Source organism: Cinclus cinclus, chromosome 2 (genome assembly GCF_963662255.1).
Source record: "Cinclus cinclus chromosome 2, bCinCin1.1, whole genome shotgun sequence".
In the NCBI taxonomy this organism is placed as follows: domain Eukaryota; kingdom Metazoa; phylum Chordata; class Aves; order Passeriformes; family Cinclidae; genus Cinclus; species Cinclus cinclus.
The window spans coordinates 51914578-51930913 of NC_085047.1; the positions used below are offsets into that span (position 1 = coordinate 51914578).

General features: G+C 34.4%; 1 protein-coding gene across 4 annotated transcripts in view; it reads left to right on the forward strand.

Annotated features, from left to right (window-relative positions):
* Positions 1-16336, forward strand: part of NBEA (neurobeachin) — a 448312-nt gene that overhangs the window by 184369 nt on the left and 247607 nt on the right. For all 4 annotated transcript variants that reach the window (XM_062487643.1, XM_062487641.1, XM_062487644.1 and 1 more), the window contains 2 exons: positions 2521-2647; positions 3294-3421. In XM_062487643.1, coding sequence (XP_062343627.1) covers positions 2521-2647; positions 3294-3421 — 255 coding nt within the window. The remainder of the gene's footprint in view (positions 1-2520; positions 2648-3293; positions 3422-16336) is intronic.

Below are 16336 nucleotides of genomic sequence, written 5' to 3' on the forward strand. Positions count from 1 at the left end.
AAACTATTTATGTACTGAATTCTATAATAAAGCTTAATATAAAGATTTGAATTTTTGAGGATTTAAGTTTTATGTTAACATTTTAAAAATGCTAAACATATTAATGACAGATAATAAAAAGTAGTATCCCATTGAAAATATATAAGTAAATATTAGATTAACAGGCTAATTTTGCCATTTTTAATTAAACTATGCCTATGATAGTTAAAGCAGTGACTCATATGTCAGTTTTTGAGACATACAGAATATCTAAAAACTTTCTGGTTTGTATACTTCAAATCTATGAAATATCTATGTTCTTATTTTAAAGTAGTGTATAGAATTGAATTCTATAACGGCACCTTTTGTTTTTTTCATTATAAAAAGGAAACAGAATGCAATTTTTTAGAAACACTAGATGTCCCCCCAAACCTATTTACAGTTGTTTTTACAGTATGTCACAGATACTCTAGAAATACAGTTATATCTGTGTGATGGGTAGCACAATCTAGAAGGTATATTCTGTGCTGGACTTATGTGAAAGGTGGTTTTCTTCAGTTATTCATGGGTTTATAGCTGGTGTTTGCATTCTAACTGCCATCACTGTCACAGTCTATGTCATGTCATGACTTAATGAAATGTATGTTTCTGATGTCCTTTAGTGCTGTGAATGCATCTTTGGGGAGATAGGTTTCCCTCCTTCATCTTTTTATGTAAGAAACTGGCTTTATAGTTTCTTAGACTGGATTTCTGTAATTCATATCCTGATTCTTACTTCTATGTTAATCCAATAGTTCTAGGTCTTCCTGATTTTCTGGAAGCCTAGCTGGTTGAAAAGTTTAGCAACTGCATTTTTAAACAATCTCAATGAAGAAAATTTCATTTTGGAAGGAAAAGGGAATAAACAATAAAAATAAGTATTCCTTATGTATATATGAATAAAAATAAGTTAATAAATGCACAAATGCACATGCAGAGACATATACATACATGAAGGCTTCATCTTCCCTAGGATATCCTATTCTCAGTTAAGTTGCTGTGATTCCTAGGTTGGGAGAGATAACGTACCTTATATTTTTGTGTTTCTCAGTGTGTTTGGGTTCATTTTGAATTTATGTTTAATGCAAGTCAGAACACACAGCGTAAACCACAATCCAGCTCCTAATCCCATTATTAAGAAAACTGCCTAAATCAGTTCCTAGTCTAAATCCTGAATCTCACCAGCTACTTTAATGTCAGCAAGCCCAGTAGATACTGCTTGCATTTTGATTGTGTTTTGAATGTAAATGTCCTTAAATTATCTAGTCAAAATTCCAATCTTTACCTTCTTTTATCAGTAAAAAAATATCTAAAGACAAATGTAAAAAATAAATCGTTCCTGCTGCCAGAGTACTTTACACACTCACCAGCATTTAACCTCTACTTCACTGCTGTCTGGCTGCTTAAGCAGTTAAGAAACCATAAATGCTTTGTAGGACACTTAAAAATAATATATATCTGTGTAATGCAAAGGACAGTGATGTTTCAACTGCTAAAACTGACCACAAACAGGGAGTTAACAATTATCATTTTTGAAAATGGCCAGAATAATGTCATTGACCTCTAAACTCAGGTTCCTCATCCTCCGTTGCTAAATTGGATAAATCTTGTTGCCTGTCAGCCTCTTCCCTGGTAACATTGCAGTTCACAAGACTGTTTGTAGCTACCTCTCTTGCAGTGATGTGTTGCAGAAGGACGGTGCAGAACAGGGATGGCATTTATCACAGCACTCTCACTGTTCATGGGCTCTCTGAGCCTTTGCTGGTTTGCTGCAGATAGGCTGAACTCACAGCACCATTTCAGCGAACATGATAGATTGGCATTTAGAGTCTAAGTTTAGCTCTCAGCTCTGACCCAGATCACTTAAAGTATAAATGTATGCTCTGTTTGCATCTCTTTTTCTGGGCAGCTGTTCACAAGCCACTGAAATGATACCCCTGCTGCCCTCCTTACTTTTAAGATCTTACAATTCTTGACTCAGGGAAGGAAACAGAAAAATTGTAATTAGTCTCAATATCCTCAGACACCAATTTCCCCCATTACTTCCTGAAGTGATGTACATTTTCTATCTTCCCTGTCATTTTTAAATTTTAATTCGGTTTCTGCCTGTAGCTGCAACTGGGCAGCCAATAGTGCATATATAAATATATTTTAAGAAATATTTAAAATTGTCCGCTCAGGCTCATCTTAGGTACACCTTTATTTTGGAATGATCTTGCTCTACAGTATGATGTAAAATTATTTTCAAATTTGGAATATTATTTGGGAATGGTGGAAATGAGGAAAGGATTTATTTTGCTTGATTTTCAAAAGATTTCCAATTTACTATTTTTATACTAGCAAAGTTGTATTAATTTTTTGATAACCATATGGAAAGGTTTTCACTATTTTAGACTAAATAACATTTTTTTCCATACTTAGAAGTAGATTAATAATACAAGGACTATTTTTAAAATTTTGTTTCTTAAGACTGAATTAAGGTTTGTGTTTTTTGGGGGACAGGTGCAGTAGACTCAGGATCTTCTTCTTCCTCTTCGTCATCCAGCTTTGTGAATGGTGCTACCAGCAAAAATCTGCCAGCTGTCCAAACTGTTGCACCAATGCCAGAGGATTCAGCTGAAAATATGAGGTACACAAGTTCTATCTTTTAATTTAATTACAATTTCTCTTCCCAAATTACCGTAAAAATTGACTCATTTAATGTGCATTACTGTAGTTGTTATACATATACTACAGTGAATATACTTTTTGAGTACCAAGGATGTGCATACTAAAATAACACTTCACTGAAAAGTCTGAGTTTTTCAGCTGAAGGCTTTAACTTGCTCAAACTATGTCAGACACTAAAACTTCATTAAAGTAATTTTTCAGCTGGCAGGCTTATTTTCTTTATTCAAGTACATATTGGAAAGTAGGCATTTTGGTAATGGAGCACTAGGAAGTGGAAGGAGACACTCAACCTCTCCTGAGCAAATGAGGGCCTGTGATAAACTGGAGAGGACAAAACCAGACCTGTATTTGAAAGTGATAATAAAGATCTTACTTTACCTGGAATACTCTGCAAATACTGTGGAATTTGAGGCTGACACACTGCTGACTCTGACATGACATCTCCATTTACTTAAAGCCATTTAAAAACTGTAAAGTTAAATCAAATTATGATCATCCTCTTTTCTTAAGAAGCTTACAGAAACTTTAAAAACAGGTGTGATTTGATGTCATTTAACTTGTGTTGTGAAGTGTTTTAAAAATCACGGTCTCTGTTTTTTTCACAGTATCACTGCAAAGCTTGAAAGAGCTTTAGAAAAAGTGGCCCCTCTCCTGAGAGAAATCTTTGTTGATTTTGCCCCATTCCTATCTCGAACATTATTGGGTAGCCATGGACAAGAGTTGTTGATTGAAGGTACTGTTCTCTTATGACATTATTTTAGCTATTTTTCATTTGATATTAACTTTTTTTACTAAACTTTATAGATATTTTGGATGAATGAATTAATCAGTTGTTGATACTTTGTGATTTCACTTCTTTGCATTTAATTTCATTTAAAGAAGTTAAAAGTGATAGCTTTTGTACTCTTTTTTTTCTCCTGAGATGCTGTGTAATGATACATCCTGTCACAAAATACTCTATATAGTTTGCCTTTCTCTCCTCAGAATAATTCAGTGCTTCAGCTTGACTTTGAGAAACTAGTGAAAATGCGATTAAAAAGCGTAAGCTACTCCCACAGAAGAAAATAAAAAGAAGACCATGTTCCAACATTATTGATGCCCATATCTGTATTTGGTAGGGCTGTTTTTTCCTCAGGCAGGTCAGTTGGATTCACACAGGCACATAAATAGCTGTCCCTAGAGGGGAAATAAAAACTGATAAATTTTTTTCAAAAAATATCCTTGACCACTTTCATGATTTTTTGTGTGCTGTCTTTACTACTTCATAGTTAGAAAATTTGCTTCATAAAGGAGGCAGGAACTAATGCAGAAGTTACGTGGAATGTGCAAACATGGCAAGCTCATGAAGAAGACAATGCATCAGTACTAATGCAGCTAAAATAGTGAAGGAAGAATTTGCATGAGCATGCACTGCTCCCAGGTCACATATTCAGAGGAACATATTCAGCCAAGTAAACTTTTTCCTTCCAGGATTGTTCTGGCCCAGAGTATTGCTGTTCATTGAGAGGAAAAGTTCTCATTCTGACAAAGCTTATAGTATGTAAAGATCTACACAAAAAAAATTAAAAATACAGCTTTGTGTTCAAATTCCAAACCCCTTTCTATGTGTTTTATCTAAATGTTAGTGTACAGTTTTTCAATGGTAATTCCATGATTGCATCTCACAGTGGTGGGTCCTATTACTAGAAATATTTACATCTTGTAACTGAAATTTTATAGAACCTTTTCTTCTTTCATCTTCCTATTGTTTAATAATATTATTGTCTAATAATACTAAGGAGTGGTATAGTAGCTTAGTAATACTCAGAAGCTTCAGGTATTTTTTATTGTTAATTTTATAGCTTATGAGTAAGTTGCACTTCTCATTTAATGACACCTAAATTAATAGTCTGAGATTCACAATGAGATGGCTGAAAGATAATTTATGGGTTACATTCTTAACTCTCTTATTTCAGTGAAGTTAGCTGCAAGATTTGTACTTGCAAGTAGTATTATCCTTTTCCATTTGGCAGTTGATTAGTTGCACTTTAGGTTTTATAAAATATGACTAAAATTGTCTTGGTTTTACCCAAGATTTTATCTTGGTTTTACTGATTAAAAAAATTCTTCATTGATGTCATTCTGATTTTCTTTTTGTCAGATCCATAGCATGAACAGTTCCCAGGATATGACAAAGACTGAAATGCTAGAGCTCGCATGAGTCTCCAACTATACAGCAGTATTTAATCTCACTGCTTATCCAAAGAGAAACGTGGTTTTTTGGATTGTTTCTGGCTTGTAGCATGTTTCTGATAACTGCTTGAAGTGTCATTCCATATTTTACCCCAATCTATGACTTAACCACCCAAATCAAAATCAGAAAATATTGTTCACAAACCAAACACCGAGTTCCAAAATAAGTGATGTCCTTTCCATCATTTTTCTTTAATGTTAAGTCTAACAGTCTCTTCAATCACTCTCTCATTCCTGATTTCTAAAAAAAAAAAAACAAAAAAAAACCCAGTCCTTTCTTCCCAAGATATTGAAATAGCAATCTGGGAAGTAAAAAAATTCCAAGCACACCATAGATTTTTATACTGTGGGACTTGAATTTTTCTTTGCCACGTCTAAAATATTTGGGCTTTTTTTCTTCTTGACAGAGGATTCAAAGTAGCTTTTATAGTCATTGTGTACTTCTGATCTTTTCTTTCTTCATTGACTCTATGGGACCCTTTTTCTCAACTAAACTGAATTATTGCCTAGTTAAGTTGCCATTGAAAGAGAATTCCAAATTCTCTCTTATTCTGATACCTGATTTACTTTGAGAAATTTCCTGTCATTCATTACTGGTGGTAGCCTTGAAGTATTTGAAAGTGCTTTCCAGGTAATGACTCAACAAAGAGGGTTTAGTTGTGTTATTCAGGATATGAGAGTGCATAAAATTCCTGTGGGGCTTTGATAATTGAAATTTTACTTTTTTTTTTTTACTGCAAAGCAGTAATTGACACTTTTATATGCAATGGTTTAACTTGTTACTCTATATGTAAAGGTTTTAGTCATAAGAATCAAAAAGAAGCAAATAAATTTTCTTTAATTAAGTCTTAGGACACTTCTCTGTTTTTCAAATTGATCACCATTAAAATATCTGTTGTGTTCTATGAAGCACGTACTTTCAAGCTTGACATAATAATACCTGTCCTCCTTTGCTGTTTTTCAAAACCTCCTTATGGTATGAAGTTTTTTTCCTATCACATTTTGCTAAAATCAGAATACTGTCAGACATCCTTGATGCCATGTGCTTTTTTCCTGAGGCTCTTTCTAGTGCTCTTGTGCATGTGTGTAAGAAATGCTAAATCACTTTCAGATTTGGTAAGAATGCACACAGTCTTGTAGATTACTTCATACTGAAGAACACAAAGTAAAAGGAAGCAGAAAACAAAAATAATTTTAAAACTTCTAATACAAGTTAATTATGCAAGTTTTCCAGAGTATTTGATGCTTTATGATAACTGTTGTTGATATATTTTTGGAATTGTGCATACAACTTAGTTATGATGTCACCTTTTTGTAATAGTTCAGCTGTCTCAAATCTTGAAGTCATATCCTTTTACATCAGACTTTATCATCATTCTGTCCCATGGAAGACTGGCTCATCTATATGAGTAAATGATACTTAATGTCTTAGTGCCTTCTTAACTTTTGATTGGAGTTGAAATGAACAGGCTGCAATAATCTTGTCAGTCTAAACCAAAAACTTAGGCCACTAATACTTGAAATTTTTCATTTTTCTTGTTCTGATAAATTCCCAAATGTGACTGGTAACAGAGGAACCCTACCAGGTAGTAATCTGACATTTCAGAATATATTTATTGGTCAAATTCCTAATCTATTTACTCTTCTAAAAATACTAAATTACTAATCACTAAAATAGTTACTTGCTCCTTTATCTAAAACCAATTCTTTCTTCAAAGGTATCTTACACTCAGCTGAACTTCAAATGTTTCATCAACTTCTCAGAATATTTTATAAGTAGAAAATATTGTCAGTGATGGGTTAAAAGGGACCTTTTTGAATTTGAATGCAAATAGCTTCAAACAGAGCTTCCCTGAACCAGCCCAACACTGCTGTGGTTCATCAACTGAGGTTCTTCCAATGCCTCAGAGACCTGAAGTTGCAAAGGTTGAAATTGTCCGTACGGAATCTAATTGGAAACAAACATGCAATATGTGTAGGTCACATATTTGAGCTTAGCAGAGCTCATTGTGGAGTTCCATTTAACACTTGCACAGATATGTTTTCGCTAACTAGTTTCCATATGCTCTGCAAATTCCCTCCATGTAAAGTGCATGACAACATTCTAGCTTTTAGGTGAAAATGTTACAGGCAAGTGTAATCTGATCTGTAGCCAGAAAAAAAAGCTATATCCTCTTTTTGTCAAGCACAGATGGGTAAAAGTATTTCTACTACAGCTATTCTTGGAGTGTCTGGAGCAGTAAGAATAGGTCCATGATTGAAACTTAGTCACATAGAATGCTCTCCCTTCTCTTGAGTGAAGTACCAAAGAAACTTCACTGATGCTTTTACTTTGCTGTATCATTCGCTGGGTAGAAGGTCAGCCAGGTAGCCATCTCCAAAGGATCTCTGATGAATTCCTTGCTGTACATTTGATATGTTTCTGATACGGGCACAATTAAAGTCAGATGACAGAGAGAATGTTTTTACGCTGATAGGAGCAGGGTCTGTTTCTCCTCATTAACTCACCACATGGCCCTATGAAAATATTCAGTAGAGGTGGTGATGGACTAGCTTTGTATCGTGTTTGACAGGAGGCTTCTTGAAACAATTGAAAAATTGCCCAAAATATTCCTTCGGAAACCACGGATAGAACTTTGGTGCTAAATGATGCTACTCTAAAAGCTCCCCAAGACCTCAAGTGTGACACCACTGTGGCATCTACCAATACTGGCACAATTAGCTTCTGATCTTCTTGAAGAATACTGAATTTTGTGTAGGGAAAAGCAGGACAACCATTTTCCCTTAGATACTATGGTAATCTGGAAGTCCCTTGTACTTTCTGGGGAAATTTTACTTTTTTTGGAGCTTAACATGCCCCTTGTGTTTCTCTTAGAAACTTTTCAGAACCTCTGCATTTCTGTGTTCAGGAGCACAGATGCTGTAAAATAGAAAAATGCATGTTCTTGCAGAACCTTTTTCCTCTGCACAATAATATTATTCTCTCATTCTTTTATCTCACTCTGCCACATCCAAAACACTTTAGATTGTGTGTCCAGGCATGCTTTCTTCCAACTAACTAAAAATATGGTAATTGCCCTACTAGCCTGTATCCCAGAGTGTAGTCAACATTTTGAACAAAATAAATAAATTGATTAATATTAGCGAATATGAAGGGAAATGAATAAATAAATAATTTTATTATAATAAAATTTGTATTAACTCGAATTAACAGCATCTAAATAAAATCTTAAGGTATTAATAGTGCTGAAATTTCTGTAATCCAATTTTTCATCCCATTTTGGTTTTTTTATTAACAGCCTTTTTTTTTATAGTGTTGAATTGTTTCTAAATGCTTAGGTGAAGATATATAAAATGTGAAACAAAGTCATTGCATTGGAGACATATATTGAATAATTTTCTGGACTAACCAAAATTCAAGAAAAAGTAAGATTTCAACATAGCCAGATGCTGAGTCCAACTTCTAGGAGCAAAGAACGGAGATCCATGCTAAGGATTCTAGGAGATGAGGGACAAAGCCACACAAATAATGGAGGGATTGCCAAAATAATTGGGATGTTTGGCTCCCTTAGTTCATTGCTGAGGCAACAAAGACTTGTCCAGTGCCTTGGAAGAATAGATGAGGGGGTGATTTCAGTTCTGTGCACAAATTTGGTTAAATTCCCACTATCTTGTTCTGTAGTCAGCACTTCAAGAATGATGCACACACTGCAGAGGTGTGAAGTACAATGTAAGGAGCTTGATATGTTCAATGTATCAAAAAGACATAAAAAGTTAAATAGTACAGGATGCCTTAGCCTTTCCACCAACAGAATGCCTAATGAGGGTAAATATGATTGGAAAACTTTAGTAGGGCATACCCTCGATTACTGCAATTGATATTACTTGTAGTCACTATGACTATTTTAAAATTTCTTTCTAAACATAGTCTTCAATCTAACTTCTCAATAGGAAAAATGTCATGTATTTGCTGGATACATTTGGAGTTTCTTAGTGACTTTTGAGCATGTGAATCACCATTTTCTCTGTGCCACATTGTGGAAGGAATTATAGTCAGCATTAACCTTAATTTGCTTTAACATTGTCATGACTGCACTTGTTCACATGTTGACAGACAGGTGCACTTCAATGTCAGCTAGCCACCTGCAGAAATCAGTACAAAACAGTGGTTTTTTTTCCCTTGTTCTGAAGCTGACTGCATCTTAACTGTAGATGCAGTCAAGAGTATATCATTTTCTCTTGAGGCATCAAAAATGGTCAATGCTTATGTGGCTTCATGAAATAAGCCTATCTTCTGATTTTTATGTGTGATGATGTGCATATATATATATGTTTCAATTTTTTATATAAGAAGTTCTTGAATAATTATCTTGAAGCTTATTTTAGTATGAGATATTTTCTCTGCATAATGAATTTGTCTTTTTGGGGAAGCCTCATGTAAGGCTCATGCCAGCTATAGTTTGGTCTCAGATTTCAGAGAGCTCTTGCAATTATATGACTGAGTAGCTATGTAGTTTAATGTGATTTTTTTTTTTGAGAACATGAAACTTATGTGATTTTACTCGCTGAGGAGGATCAACCTTTTAATCCCTTGATAGCTTTTCAATGTGTTGGCCAGTTTCAACCAGTTTAACAGAGGTTGCTTGAAAGATGTTCTTTTTACTCAGTATCCAGGAATATAAACATCTGCTTAGAAAAAAATATACCCTATCTTGGGTTAGGGTTAGGGTATTTTTTTTCTCACCTTCAATATTTTCTCTGCACTATTATTTGAGGTATACCATCACTGTTTAGTAAAGGAATGGAAAACTGAATAGTAACTCAAAATAATCACACCTGATTAATTTGTAATATACTATGTTAGTACAATACTGTGGGTATTGCAGAATAAGGAGCAGGAAAGCAATTGATAACGTAGGACTGCTGGAGCAGTAGGAACTCGGCCTTATTAGACATGGGGGAATCCCTGTTAGAAACCAAGGTGATTGTTAAAACTTTCTGTGGAGAGGTCAGGCCATTCTCATTTGCAATAGGTGTCTTACTGGACATGATCACTCTGTTCAGTAAGGATGAGGAATCTTATGGAATATTTGGCTTGCACTGGGTCAGGAACTCTGAATTGATTTTCAAGGCTCAGTTCACAATGTGCCACATCCCACTCCTCCTTTTCCACGTGCCCTATGTGTACCTTCTTCTCTGTCTAGGAAGAGGTGATGCTGCATGTTTAGCAAAGTGCAGTTAAATCCAGTGTGTTTCCTGACCCAGTGCTCTGTAAGACATTTTTCCTGAATTTGTGGTAGTAGGATTCCTATTAATAGATTCCTATTTATCTTCACTATAAAGACTTGCAAAAAGATCCCAGAAAAATTGCACTACTGTCTGAAATTAACCCCTTTTTAGATGAGTTTAGAATAATAATGACTTACAGAAAATGTTTGTTTTTTTGTTTTGTTTTGTTTTTCAGTAAGATAGAGTTTTTGTTTTCCTTTTTTATTTTAAGAATTTCTCCAAGCAATTTGCAAGATTGGGTTTTTACCATGAAGAAAACCATAGGTCATTTTGAAACAGAGCAAGAAATCCTCCAATAGATATAATTTAAAATACTGCTGCTGATTGAAAACCTGCCTGCACACATTGTAATCATTCATAAGCAGGAAAAACATAAAGTTCATGAATTTCAAACTGACATGCTATTTACAGGCATGTCAGAAATTTGTTTTAAGGAATTCTCTGTCTATAGTTGGTATGATTACCTCCTAGTATCTGACTGAAAGGCTCATGATTCTGCACACATTTTGGGACTGATCAGGGATTTTACTAAAAATCATCAATAAGTCAGGTACACATGAAGACATAAAACAACACCAGTTTTCCAGAAGACTGTATGGTAGGAACAAAGAAATGCTGAAGGGCTCAGTGTATATTCAGATCTGCCTATTTATTTACACCTACTCCAGAGAGTTAAGGTTCAAAGCTTTGCAACTTCCAAGGATTTTTTAGAGTAGGCTACTAATGACAAGACAGATGCCAATTCAGACAACTGAAGGGCAGGTGCCATAAAAGAAGTCTCTATTTTTTATCCACATTGAAATCTTCAAACTATAATGACCCCAACACAAGATACATGACATTTCTCTTTCACATAATATTCCTTTATGACATCTTTAAAGGGATATCATTACAAACACCAGAAAGAGGATACACATTCATTCAATTTTGATTTAACTCTTGATTTACTGAAGTTCCTGTGTGCAGAAGTATGTTCTGAACAGATGTTTAACATGGCAGGAAACATTAGAGATCAGAGATCCAGATAGCAACTAGGAAATGCATAGCATCTGGCACCTTTTTGAAAGTAAACCTGCCAATAATTAATTACACATATGAGCCACTCTATCCCTGTCTAATGAGTTGGACACTTACTAAGATGTATTAGACTATGGAACAGAGGTTAACTGCTCATGCCCTCTCCTCTGTCTCTGACTTGTGTGGTCCCAGTGTAACTTAAGGGTAGAAATTGTTGTTGGCACTCAGATTTTATGTTGTTGATTGTATTATCATTATTGCATTGATTAATAATCAAGATGTCTTTACAATCCAAAATGTAGAGAATTTCCCATTAGACAGAAATTGGGGTTCTTCTGTTGCTTTGACAGTGGAGAAAAAGAATGACTGAAATTGTTAGACTAATTGTAAAGTTTAGTTAGGAGAGTGCAGATGTAAAAAATTAGTAATAAATACATGCCTTTGGGAAAGCAAAAGCTGGTAACAGTGTAAAGTAGTCATGTTTTCTGGAAAGAAGCTCTGAAAATTATCCTTGAAAACAGAGGTACCACTAGATGTTTGAAGTTATTAAATTACTGTTGAAAGTTCTATTATAACACATTTATTATTAGGAACCAAAGAGTACCAGTTACTGTTCTTTTAAACCACATAAGGAAATACACAAAATACTGGAGCCTTTGAAATGTAAGAAAGGAAGGTAGTTGTTTGTGATCCCTAGGTCCTATTTACATCAACAGTATTAGCCACTTTCTCATAAATATTTTTTTCAAGCTACTAGCCTGTATTCCAGTTGCAAGCCAAAAGGCCTAGAAAGGACTGGTCTTTTTGCCTTAGAATTCTAGAAAAATACCTTCCCTGATGTCCATCTCCCTGTTACCCTCTTTGATAGTCCATCTTTTTATTAATCCAGTTTCTGTCTTTCTTCTTGCTTTAATTTTCAGCTTCACTGGAAAATATTTTTAAGTGAGTTTTCATACCTACTAACAAAAAAAAAAAAGTATTAAGAGAGCTATTTAAAGTTATTTCAAGGCAATAATTTTTAAAAGATTCTAGAAAAGTTCTTAACATGTGCAGATGCTACTGTAGCACAGCCTGTAGGTGGACTCCTCATATCAGGCATACAGCAGTGCTGTAACACTGGACTAAGTTGCACAATTTTTTTTTTTTTTTTTTTTTTCAAACAGCCACCTTTTCCCCCCTTATTATTTTCTCCTCTACTGTCCAGGTCCAAAGAAAAACGAGGTGGTATGCCAAAATGGTATTCAGTATCTACAGGATGTTCATGCTGTGACTGAAGCTCTCCACAGGCAGAGGTTCTCTGGTTCTTATTCCACTTAATTCATCATTCAGAACTCAGCAGGGGACTCTGCCTGATTTTGGACTTGAAACACTTAGGCTGGTATTTGCCCCAGCCCTTGTCCTCTGAAGGCTTAAAAATGGAATCAATCTACTTTATTACACCACCAGTGTTTTCCAGAGAACCACCTAACTCTGATAATCTATAGGGTGCAAATAACATCTCTGTATCAGATATTGTCCTGAAAGATGTCATGAGACATAGTGAAATAATCCTTTTCCATGCAGTCTGAATTCTAAGGCAAAGTTCTTTACAAAATGAATCTCGTTTAGGACTGGTCACGGTTTTCCCATATGTATTCCTTAACTTTCTGTGTACTTATCACCTGTTCTTATGACCCAGGCTGAAATTTTAATTAGTGACCACATTTACCAAGTTTCCTTACTGGTCCTGATGAATTAATGGCACTTCTTCAGTTCATCCTGTTGGATATGGATTTGCATGTTTCCATGCTTCCAAGGCTTAAAAAGAAAATCTTGCACAAAAGCTATAGATTCAATTAACTTGAGAAACTACTATACATGAATTTTTAAAATATACCTGTTTATAGAGCCTTTTTTGATGGGAAAAATGTTGTAGTATAAACATTAATGAACCATCTACCTTGATTTACCTAGATATTAGCAAACTCCCTACGTACCTGGGATTATTTTTTGCAAGAACCAAGATACTATGTCTTTACTGTGTTCAGTGCAACTTTATGTTAAATTCTACTTCCTTCAAAAAAAGATCCTCAGATCTGCTAAACATCTATTATCTTATATCTTATTTTTGCCTGATGGTGTGTGGAATTTTATGATTCAGTCTTTTTGTAGTTCTTGTCTGTGGAGATTTTCGTGCAATGAGAAAACCTCATGCTGAAAGAACTTGTCAGACAACAGAGACAGTTGTGATATGTCAAATTAAGATGGCAAAGTGATGTCAAAGCAGGTCTAGGGAGAGCCCATAACAATGTTACTGTCAAGTAAATAAAGAAAACTGAAACACAAGAAATACAACTTATTTTAAGAGATCTATGACTGTGGAAGGTTCTGTGTGTTTTGAGAGACAGTGTTTCAGAATGATCACCATTTGTCAGTAGGGCTTCAGGACAGAAGTGAGATCTGATGGCTGCCAACTAAGGTCAGCAAAGTTCAGCTTGGAGATTTTTTATTTTCCTTTTCTTGTTATCAGTTTCTCAGGAAACATTTCTATTTATAAAAAAAATAGTTTTGCTACTCAAGAGATCACATCTACTTAATATAAGAGTCATCTTAGCCTTGGGAATTTAGGAAGCTGCATGAGCTCTGAGGTTTTGTTATACTCCCTATTTGTAGCTGCACTGGTTCACTCAGTGTGGCCCCAATGTTGCTAAAGAGAAGAAATATAAGGAAGTAAGGAGGATCAGTAAGTGGTTTTATTGCTGTGCAGTTTAACCTTTTTTCACCATCCTTTTTTGTCATTCACCAGGTATATATTTCAGTTTTGTCATGCCTTGATGATAATTCTTCTCCTAATAATAGGAAAGAACAAAACAAAGAACTAGAAAGAAATAATAGAAAGAAAAAAACAATACAACACTCCGTTATTATTACATATTCCCTTTTCAGGGAAATCCTGATAATCTTGAGGCTGTTATTTGGGGTCATACCTATGATGTATCTTTTCCAGGATGTCCCTTTTAACAACCTTAGAAAGACTTGGGAAAGGTTCTTGAGATGAGCAGAAAGCATCATTGTTGTAGTGAAGGTGTAAACTTTTATTTGTGTTAGTGACTGAAATTAATGTCTTTATTTCTGCTTGTATATTCATTGAAAATAATTCACTACTGAGGTAATACTTCCAAAATGTATTTCCTCTAACTCAGATTTGAGAGGAGGTGAAAAACTGAGGAAAAAAGAGAATGGAGAGGTATGTTAAATATTTCTTCATTTAAATAAGAAAATCTCTTTTTCCCATGTTTTAAATATACGGCAACTTCTTTGATATCACTTGTTTTCATTTAGTAATTAGCAAAATTCCATTTTGTAGACCTTTTCAAGGTTAGAAATATTTTTTGTTTGATCAGCTGCAGTGAAGCGTGATTATCGGCTTGGGTGCTTTTGCCTGTAGCCTAGAAGAGGACTTTAGAAGATGAGGAAACACATTTATTTACAAACAAATTCTAATAAATGTGCCATTTATTAGAATTCCATTTAAAAAATCTGCTTCACTTAAATTTAACAGGGAATTGTTTTCTTATAATTAATATTTGTGTTGAATTATTTTATATAAAAAAGAATATTTTTGTGTTATTTTGTGTTGTTAATGCTGATTACAACAATTTCTCAACCAATACATGATAGATTGATGTAAATTTTAGATCCATCTGTTATAAAAGTTGGATTAGCAAATTATTTCACTATACCACAATATTTAGAAAGATTTGGAAGATATTTGGAAAGAGTTCTGTCCAAAGAAATACTGTTTTAAGAGAATGACAGTGAAACACAAATGCATATCTTGAGTAAATCCCAGTGGAGCATTGGCCAAATATAAAATTACCACAGATATTAAATGAAAAACTGAAAATCTTTTGAAAATCGTTTTGAAAATCTTCTGTCGTATATTAAACTCAACAATGATAGTGGATTTTATTTTATAGATGAAGTGGTCTCTTTTTCATTTGGTGAATGAGAACTTGTGCATCCCATTACACTAAAGGAAAATTATCAGAAGATCCACAGGTTAGGTTAAGGCTGGACTCCTCAGAAGAGTGCGGCAGTAGCATCAGTTTTGTCAATTTTGTTACAGCTCATGGGATTACTGTATGAAAGTCTGTAATTTTAAAAACTAAATCATGTATGCATTGTAATAAGTCCCCTCTCTGTGGGTACACTCTCAAGGGTTTTTGCCATTCTGTGATTCCATCTGGAAGTTTTCCAGTATGTATTTAGATTCCTTTTTAATAACGGCAGTGGAGGAGAAGTTTAAATTTTCTCACTTTAATAAAATAATTCAAGAGACTATTACATACCATTCTTACTCCTTTAAATATTGTCCAAATATTAAGATCTGTTTTATTTTACAAATCTGACTAAAAGGGCTAACCCATGTGAGTTTGGTTTTGGGTTAAAATCTGGGGGGCTTTGTTGATTTATCACTGTTTATTTGTGATGTTTATTCTAAGATGTCCATTCTAAAGATTTATGATAAAATTTTAAAGATACTCCATCTGATAACCTGGATGATACCTTTCCTACATTTCCAGATACCAGGTAAAAAGAATATTGCTTGTATTGTGCAGTGTCTTTCACCATAACAAACAAACAAAAAAATCCTTGAAGAATTGTAACCGTTTTGATCAGCTATAAAACACTGAGCCAAATTCACACTCAATGTATTTTTCTGTGTTGCCCTTCTGTTCTGTAAAGGAGATCTGCCCATACAAAGAATGGTCCAAAGTACTAATACAGCCATCCTTCATGGTCCCTAGAGTTGGTGATAGTATCAGTCAAGGCTGCTGAAGGAATTGTTAAATCCATAACCCTGACTTTGTTATTTTAGTGAGTTAACATTCTTTGGAATATTGGGTTTTTTTCATCTACTAAAAGCAAAGTTATAATTATTTTGCAACACTGCTGTGATTTCCATCTGCAGACTTTCTGCAAATCCTGAATATTTCCCAGCCTTTGCTTTTCATAAATTAAGATCATTAGTGTAATTTAAATGCCTACAAAATATGTGACATATGTATGGTTCTAAAACCAATGTTGAGCGTAATCTTGCAAAACTCTACATTCTGTTTAATACATA